The sequence below is a fragment of the Physella acuta genome, unplaced genomic scaffold (genome assembly GCF_028476545.2).
Source record: "Physella acuta isolate Inbredline_101_S28 unplaced genomic scaffold, ASM2847654v3 ptg000317l, whole genome shotgun sequence".
Taxonomy (NCBI): domain Eukaryota; kingdom Metazoa; phylum Mollusca; class Gastropoda; family Physidae; genus Physella; species Physella acuta.
In genome coordinates, this window is record NW_026731836.1 from 151,017 (window position 1) to 160,588 (window position 9,572).

The 9,572-nt window shown below is 43.1% G+C and overlaps 1 protein-coding gene across 1 annotated transcript; it reads right to left on the reverse strand.

The window, feature by feature from the left end:
* Positions 1-1,457: 1,457 nt before the first annotated feature.
* Positions 1,458-6,804, reverse strand: LOC131940435 (mucin-5AC-like). The gene is made up of 5 exons (XM_059299062.1): positions 6,752-6,804; positions 6,248-6,472; positions 5,161-5,271; positions 2,027-4,041; positions 1,458-1,519 (listed from the first exon to the last, which is right to left on the reverse strand). The coding sequence occupies exons 2-5, from the start codon at positions 6,275-6,277 to the stop codon at positions 1,516-1,518; spliced, it is 2,160 nt and encodes a 719-aa protein (XP_059155045.1). The 5' UTR covers positions 6,278-6,472; positions 6,752-6,804; the 3' UTR covers positions 1,458-1,515.
* Between the last annotated feature and the right edge of the window lie 2,768 nt (positions 6,805-9,572).

Below are 9,572 nucleotides of genomic sequence, written 5' to 3' on the forward strand. Positions count from 1 at the left end.
CTTACCTGTAGTTTTGGAACTCTGAGCGACCAGCACCACCTTACCTGTAGTGTTGGAACTCTGAGCGACCAGCACCACCTTACCTGTAGTGTTGGAACTCTGAGCGACCAGCACCACCTTACCTGTAGTGTTGGAACTCTGAGCGACCAGCACCACCTTACCTGTAGTGTTGGAACTCTGAGCGACCAGCACCACCTTACCTGTAGTGTTGGAACTCTGAGCGACCAGCACCACCTTACCTGTAGTGTTGGAACTCTGAGCGACCAGCACCACCTTACCTGTAGTGTTGGAACTCTGAGCGACCAGCACCACCTTACCTGTAGTGTTGGAACTCTGAGCGACCAGCACCACCTTACCTGTAGTGTTGGAACTCTGAACGACCAGCACCACCTTACCTGTAGTGTTGGAACTCAGAGTAACTCCTGGTTGGTGAATTGTTCCGTGAAGGTTTAGTCTAGTGGGTAGCGTCCTGCGTGCCACAGGCGGCATGGCATGGGTACATTCGTGTCAAAAGGTTAGAGGTGACAGTACACTGACCACAGAGGAAGTAACTGAGTAAGGGGGGGGGGTAGGTCAGTGACATTCCACAGTGACCCAGAGGGAGGTAACGAAAAACAAGGCCACGCATACCATACATACACCACTCATACACAACATATACAAATAAACCACACATACACCACTCATACGACTCATACACAACACATACAAAACATTCTCCACACAGCACGCTACATAACAAATAAAAAATACCTGTTCAGCTTATTCACTTTTGACAAACAAAACATACACAACACATAAAATATACATACGACAACGAATATACATGAATATACTGTATCCTAATCGTAGGCAAATTTTTAAAATAATTTTTATTTTGCGTCATTTATAAAACTATTATAAATATAGAATATGTTTTTTCTCCGCCAAATTATAACTTTGGTGTCTTTAACATTCTTAGCCGTTTTATAAACATAGGACGAAGGGTCTAGTCTTATATCTGAATGTCCAATCTTCCTCTATAGATGCTTTACGACAACGGATCCAATCCGAGTCTTTTGATTATATCAGCCCATAGCAGCATAGCTTCAATATCTAATTCAGCCAGCATTCCCGGCCACAAGCTTCGCTTACACACTAAGCTTGAAAAGAAAAATAAATAAAATAAATAAAAAATAAATATGTGTGGTTACTGTACAAATACAGTAGTCATCTCATAATGATCTAACTAACTTGCAAAGTTAAGTCAGTGTTTCAATCAGGCATCACTAGAGGTGGTGGTGTGGGGGGGGGGGGGACGACGAAGACAAATACCGGGAAAGTAACTACTCACTATTAACCACTTCTATCAAAATTTACAAGTGCCCCCCCCCGGAAGTTTCAAGTGCCTCCCCACTAGGGGAGAACAATGTCTAAAAGAAACCCTGACAAGTAGAACATTTGACAATGTAACCAACCTGTCCCAGTGAGCACTGTAGACTACCGCTGTCCTGGCTGATCATCTTTACTCTTGAGTTACCTGTGGCAGAAACACGTGTTTTCGTTTTGTTTAAATTTATTCAGTTATTTATATCAATGGCATTTTACTAGCTGCACTATAAGGTACTACACTGTTTTTTTAAAAAAAATATGTGTTTCTTACATCGCTAGTTAACCTTTGTTCTTAATTGTAATGTTGGAAGAGATTTCATCAAAAATAATTACGTAGTACGTGCCGCCTTGTTTTACGACATATAGGTCGTTGACTCCGATTTTAGACTTTGCTTCCAACCAAGAACAAACAACAAGGCAGCAGTTGTTTGAATTTGGAGTTGTCTCTCCTAGATGGGTTGGTGTCCCCAGCAATCGAGCTTCATCTGCTCAGCGGGTTCGATACGGGACTTTTGAGTTTAGCAACCATTAGTTTACTAACTCGACCACACCCCCCCCCCTGCGTGTTACAGAAAGAGCACTTATTTAAAAAAAAGTGTATTTACAGAAGAGAAACACCCCGTCCATCGTCTCCAAAAGAAACAAAACATCTCACCTTTTCAACACAGAACCTCTCTCTGTGAGTCCATGTGTTGGAGTTGTTGCCGTACCCTCCACGTTAGAGCCCCCAACAGAACCTCTCTCTGTGAGCCCATGTGTTGGAGTTGTTGCCGTACCCTCCACGTTAGAGCCCCCAACAGAACCTCTCTCTGTGAGCCCATGTGTTGGAGTTGTTGTCGTACCCTCCACGTTCCAGCCCCCAACAGAACCTCTCTCTGTGAGCACATGTGTTGGAGTTGTTGCCGTACCCTCCACGTTAGAGCCCCCAACAGAACCTCTCTCTGTGAGTCCATGTGTTGGAGTTGTTGCCGTACCCTCCACGTTAGAGCCCCCAACAGAACCTCTCTCTGTGAGCCCATGTGTTGGAGTTCTTGCCGTACCCTCCACGTTACAGCCCCAAACAGAACCTCTCTCTGTGAGCCCATGTGTTGGAGTTCTTGCCGTACCTTCCACATTAGAGCCCCCAACAGAACCTCTCTCTGTGAGCCCATGTGTTGGAGTTGTTGCCGTACCCTCCACGTTAGAGCCCCCAACAGAACCTCTCTCTGTGAGCCCATGTGTTGGAGTTGTTGCCGTACCCTCCACGTTCCAGCCCCCAACAGAACCTCTCTCTGTGAGCCCATGTGTTGGAGTTCTTGCCGTACCTTCCACGTTAGAGCCCCCAACAGAACCTCTCTCTGTGAGTCCATGTGTTGGAGTTGTTGTCGTACCCTCCACGTTAGAGCCCCCAACAGAACCTCTCTCTGTGAGTCCATGTGTTGGAGTTGTTGTCGTACCCTCCACGTTAGAGCCCCCAACAGAACCTCTCTCTGTGAGCCCATGTGTTGGAGTTCTTGCCGTACCGTCCACGTTAGAGCCCCCAACAGAACCTCTCTCTGTGAGCCCATGTGTTGGAGTTGTTGCCGTACCCTCCACGTTCCAGCCCCCAACAGAACCTCTCTCTGTGAGTCCATATGTTGGAGTTGTTGCCGTACCCTCCACGTTCCAGCCCCCAACAGAACCTCTGTCTGTGAGCCCATGTGTTGGAGTTGTTGCCGTACCCTCCACGTTAGAGCCCCCAGCAGAACCTCTATCTGTGAGCCCATGTGTTGGAGTTCTGGTCGTATCCTCAACGTTCCAGCCCCCAACAGAACCTCTCTCTGTGAGCCCATGTGTTGGAGTTCTTGCCGTATCCTCCACGTTACAGCCCCAAACAGAACCTCTCTCTGTAAGCCCATGTGTTGGAGTTCTTGTCGTACCCTCCTCGTTCCAGCCCCCAACAGAATCGAATGAAATTGGCGGGAGAATTGGTTTCCTGTTGTCTGCTATTTTAGTCTGCTGTACAACAGACACATCGATGCCCGGGGACGGGGCACAAACGTCTGCCCCGGTCAACACGTCTGCGGGAGATCGTTCGGGTCTTAAGGAGGGCATGGACGACCAACGGGCAGAAGACTTTTTGGGTGGAGGCTTTTTGTAGAGAGACATTTTGGTTATAATTGAATACGTTTTTGTTTTTTGGTGTGGTGGTGGTGGTGGTGTGGTCTCAATTGTAGACAGCCATGACAGTAATTTTGTGGTGATTTTGTTTTTTTCTGTAGACGTTTCTGCCTGTTGTTTTATTGGCACCGTATTTGTACATGAAGGCGCCCCTGCCTGTAGCTTCGTGGAAATTTTGGTTTTATCAGTAGATTCCACTAGTTTAATCGGCACCATATTTTCGCACGGGGACACCCCCGCCTGCAGTTTACCCAGAGAACTAAAATTGTCCACGGATATTTTTCTCCGTTGCCCAGAATTCAAGCGTTCCACTTTTTCTTGCCTTACAAACTTGCCCGGATGTGACGCCCTACTTCTGATTGGCCGATCCTCATTTCGGGACTGTGACGCTGGGGTCAGTGACCTGTACGTGCTGGTGCTTTCCCTAGAGGGGGGAATTCTTAGAATCTTCTGGAATTTTTCAACTTCATGACGCATCTGCTCATTCTTCAGCTTTAGATTCGCCACGTTCACGTAGTCGCTTTTGATCACCTACGTGTTGTGTTGAGTGAATTCAATTATTCACAGACATGTTATGGGCATTATATATTTTAACTTACAAGGATCTTTTCGTTTAGTTTAGGATATAAAACTTTTGTAAAGATGGTATACGTAGTGTTTAAACATATAGCACACCTCTATCCTTCCACCTCTCTTCAAAAACATTCCGTCTCACCCACCTCTTCTTACCTACCCTTACCCACCTCTACCTTATACCACGTCTCCCATATACCCACCTCTCATATACCCACCTCACATACACCCACCTCTCCCCTTACCCACCTCTCATATACCCACCTCCCATACACCCACCTCTCCCATATACCCACCTCTCATATACCCACCTCTCCCATAAACCCACCTCTGCACATACCCACCTCTCCCATATACCCACCTCCCATATACCCACCTCTCATATACCCACCTCTCCCATATACCCACCTCCCATATACCCACCTTTCCCATATACCCACCTATCCCATATACCCACCTCTCATATACCCACCTATCCCATATACCCACCTCTCCCATATACCCACCTCTTCCCATACCTACCTCTCCCATATACCCACCTCTCATATACCAACCTCTGCCCATACCCACCTCTCCCATATCCCCAACTCCCATAAACCCACCTCTCCCATAAACCCACCTCTCCCATATACCCACCTCCCATAAACCCACCTCTCCCATAAACCTACCTCTGCACATACCCACCTCTCCCATATACCCACCTCCCATATACCCACCTCTCATATACCCACCTCTCCCATATATCCACCTCTCATATACCCACCTCTCCCATAAACCCACCTCTCCCATATATACCCACCTCCCATATAACCACCTTTCCCATATACCCACCTCTCCCATATACCCACCTCTCATATACCCACCTCTCCCATAAACCCACCTCTGCACATACCCACCTCTCCAATAAACCCACCTCTCCCATATAACCACCTTTCCCATATACCCACCTCTCCCATAAACCCACCTCTCATATACCCACCTTCCATAAACCCACCTCTCCCATATACCCACCTCTCCCAAATACGCACCTCCCATAAACCGACCTCTCCCATAAACCAACCTCTCCCATATACCCACCTTCTTCATCTGATCCACCTCCTCTAGCATAGACCTCCTCACAGCTTGTAAATCTTCCCTCAGCTTGTCCATCATGGCCAACCTTTCAGCCTCCAGCTTCCTCTCCAGCTCCTGGTGTTAAATATAAATACAACAACCATCAAAACACTGGGAATATGTCAACATTTAAGTCAGGACATGACTGGTCATTGTATAGATGAAGCAGAGGCGTAGCGGGAGGGGGGGCGGGGTGGGCATATGTCCCCGGGCGCCGACCTTAGGGGGTGCCAAAATGGGTTGGAAAAACAAATTGAAAGTTTGAGGGGGGGGGGGGGTGGTGGTGCAAATCGAAAGTTTGAGGGGGGGGGGAGGGGTGCAAATCGAAGTTCGTCCCCGGGCGCCGGGAAGGGTAGCTACGCCTCTGAGATGAAGTAGAGTTTATCTGTCTTTTTGTCACCGGGATATGAATTGTAGTTAACACAATGAGTAGCGGGTTTGAAGATAAGGTTTTATTTTGAGTTAGGTACCCATTTTAGCGAGGTGGACAGTGACGTCATGTACCCATCAAATCTGGGTGGACATTGACGTCATGTACCTGTCAGGTCTTGATGAATGGTGACGTTATGTACTAATTAGAGCTAGGTGGACAGTGGCATTCGGATATTAACATAATTGTTTTTTTTCTTAAAAAACTAACTTTTCCTTTTCGGGGTAAAAAGTATGTTGTTAGCCTTTACGTATTCGTGCAACACAAACAGTAATGATTGTCCTACATATCGATATTTAAAAATACGAAATTTAATAATTTAAATGCACGAGCGAAAACAACAAAGTGAAACTATTTAAAACTGCATCACGTTTTTATTTCATTCTCTTAGTTGTTAATTATATTTGTGTGCGTCGTAATTCCCATGTTTGTATTGTTTTGCTGTATTTTCCTGTATATGTTTCCTATTTTGAATGCTACCTTGTAAGGGTACATTTTAATGTAGCTTATCCGTCTTTTTCCACTCCCGTCCCGACCCCTACCCCTAACATTGCCTCTCACTAATAAATAAAAGAAAAAAAATAAATCTATATTAAAATTCGATACTGTGTTGAAACTAACCTTCAGACTTTTGTCGGTGATTTGATTCATGTCAATTTGTTTCCAGCTTGACTTCTGAGTTGCTTTGATACTTAACAGCAGCCACCAACTTTTTGTAGAAGAATCTTTTTACTTCAAAACTCCATTTAAGTTTACATAGAGCGCGTAATCTTTTTGTTTTATAAAGTCAAGTGAACGTCAAATTGTAGCATTACGTTTTTAAAAGAGAATCCACATCAATAATATCTGTGCATGACACGTATTATGGTACAATGTGTCAAGTTTGATTTTTTTTAACAGAACATCTTAGTTAATCAGAAGTAGATTTTAATTTTAATTAATTGTATAAAGTTGCGCCATTAACTTATCAATACCGATAGTAAATTATTAAAATTTCTCTGAACGATAGGAAATTTTTAAAAAATTGTCAAAATCTCGATTTTTTTTTTTGCACGATTACAATACTTTCTCCATACTTCGTATACGTGAAAGTAAAAAAGAAATCGTCCAAAATGAGAGTCCCACCTTATAAAAGTTTAAACTCGATAACTGAGTCACGTGATTGAAGCCTACACGATACGTACCACGGTATCAATGTTTTGAACACAATCAGGAAGTTTATTTCAAACTTTGCGCTCTAGCGTATGTTTATCAACATAAGTTCTATTTCCAGCAATAACTGGCTATTGATTAATGACGTGGTAGATAAGAATCGATCTTTGCTATGCCTCGATCGTCAGAGTTCTTAAACTCCCGGATATTCTGACGTCATTATGTATCAAATGACAGCTTCGGTAATTTGAATACACTGTACAGTATAGTCGGGTTTAAGACGTGATTTTTTTTTTACTGAGATTTAGATCTATAACCTTTGTTATAGAATCTAAAGTTTTGAGAACACATTTATATAACACCCTTTTCTCTCCAGTATAAATAAAATAGAGCTGGCACGCACAACACACTCACGCACACACACACACGCACACATGCTCACACACACATATAATCAGTGGCGTCACTAGGTCGGGTGTAACCCGGTGCGGCACTTCGTGGTGTCACCTCCCCAGAAGATAGTATATATATATATATATATATATATATATATATATATATATATATATATATATATATATATATATATATATATATATATATATATATATATATATATATATATATATATATATATATATATATATATATGTATATATGTGTGTGTGTGTGTATGTGTGTGTATATAATATATATATATATATATATATATATATATATATATATATATATATGTATGTGTACATTGGCCTATATATATATATATATATATATATATATATATATATATATATATATATATATATGTGTATGTGTACATTGGCCTATATATATATATATATATATATATATATATATATATATATATATATATATATATATATATATATATATATATATATATATATCAGTGGAACTCTGCCCCTAAAGACAAATGACATCAAACATTTCTCGGGCCTACTTGTAAAAAATATATGCTAATGGCACCCGGCCCTTAAAGACGAACCTCACTGATATGTTGAGATGTAGGCCAGATATTGAATGAACCAGTCCAAGAGTCCCCCCCCCCCCCCCTGCCTGAGTGAGCCAGTTCACGTCTGCACCAAAGACACCAGTCAATCGCACGGGCCGCTGCGCTTCTCTTAGCTCTGGTTTGTTGTTCAACAGGCTGGTTCATGTTTGTGTTAGGCTTGTCTTAAAGCCTTGTCTGATTTATAGATTGTGCATATATTATAGGGCGGTTCATGTTTTTTTTATTCATTATGTTATTTGGGTTTGGATACGGCGCGTAGTAATTCAATCCCATAGTTTGATTTATAATTAAAAACTACAATTTAAAAATTGTTTGTTACGCGATACGCCTGTTATATTGTAATGTTAAATAAGGGTCGGCGTGGTCGAGTCGATAAAAGTCTTGAGTTCGAATCCTCGGGAGATGAGGCTACGGAAAATAAAAAATAAAAAATAAATAAATTTCAGACTGAAATCGGAGTCAACGGCTTTATGTTGGAGGGGATACCTTCCAACAGTAGAACGAAGAACGAGGAAGTAGAAGAAATAAATGAATAAGCAGACACCGATGCTCAGCGGTGTTGAAATTGTTAGTATGTTACATTCAGTTTTATCTAATATGATTCCTACAATAAAGCGGCTCTATGTCACCACATGCTGTCTTACCTCACCACCCTACCTCACCACCCTACCTCACCACCCTACCTCACCACCCTACCTCACCACCCTACCTCACCACCCTACCTCACCACCCTACCTCACCACCCTACCTCACCACCCTACCTCTCCACAACCTCACCACCCTACCTCACCACCCTACCTCACCACCAGATGTTACAAGCGGCCCCCACCAGAGGGTCACCCCCCCTCCACTCCATATAATAAAATTATCCACTTTTACCTAACCATCTCACCTCTAACTGGCTCTAACCCAACTACCAACTTTGTCTGCGTATGTTGATCACTGGGCTTATAACGGCTACAAAACGTCTTAAGTTTTATGTCTGTTAATCGGTCAATAATTTTCTCTTTACTGTTCTCTATACTCTATACTCTGTTCCGCCCCCCCCCCCCCCTCGCGTCACGCTTGCCGTGTGTACCCTCTCAGGCGAAACAACACCTGGGGGGGGGGGGGGTGTCGAAACAAAGACCGGTTACCTTGCGTGGAGCCCGGGCTACAGGTTACAATAGACGGGTTGACAATAATACAGGACTGCCTGGGATGTGTAGCTTGATTGGTTGGGACAGATGATCGCGTGTAGGACCCCAAGCGGCGCGGGTAACACGTCGTAGCAGGTTGGAGAACGTCGGTGTTCGAGTGTTGGAGCATAGTAGAGAGAGTTAAATTTGGATACTGTTCGAGTGTTGGAGCATAGTATAGAGAGTAATATTTTGATACTGTTCGAGTGTTGGAGCATAGTAGAAAGAGTAAAATTTTGATACTGTTCAAGTGTTGGAGCATAGTAGAGAGAGAGAGAGAGAGTAATATTTTGATACTGTTCGAGTGTTGGAGCATAGTAGAGAGAGAGAGAGAGTAATATTTTGATACTGTTCGAGTGTTGGAGCATAGTAGAAAGAGTAAAATTTTGATACTGTTCAAGTGTTGGAGCATAGTAGAGAGAGAGAGAGAGAGAGAGAGAGAGAGTAATATTTTGATACTGTTCGAGTGTTGGAGCATAGTAGAGAGAGAGAGAGAGAGTAATATTTTGATACTGTTCGAGTGTTGGAGCATAGTAGAGAGAGAGAGAGACAGAGAGAGAGAGTAAAAATTTGATACTGTTTG

What these genes read in the sequence shown, in the direction of transcription:
- LOC131940435 (XM_059299062.1), bottom strand. Translation starts at nt 6,277, where the DNA reads ATGAATCAAATCACCGACAAAAGTCTGAAG. An exon ending in TCACCGACAAAAGTCTGAAG is followed by an intron (nt 5,272 to 6,247) that starts GTTAGTTTCAAC and finishes ATTTAACACCAG; the next exon opens with GAGCTGGAGAGGAAGCTGGA. An exon ending in AGGTGGATCAGATGAAGAAG is followed by an intron (nt 4,042 to 5,160) that starts GTGGGTATATGG and finishes CACAACACGTAG; the next exon opens with GTGATCAAAAGCGACTACGT.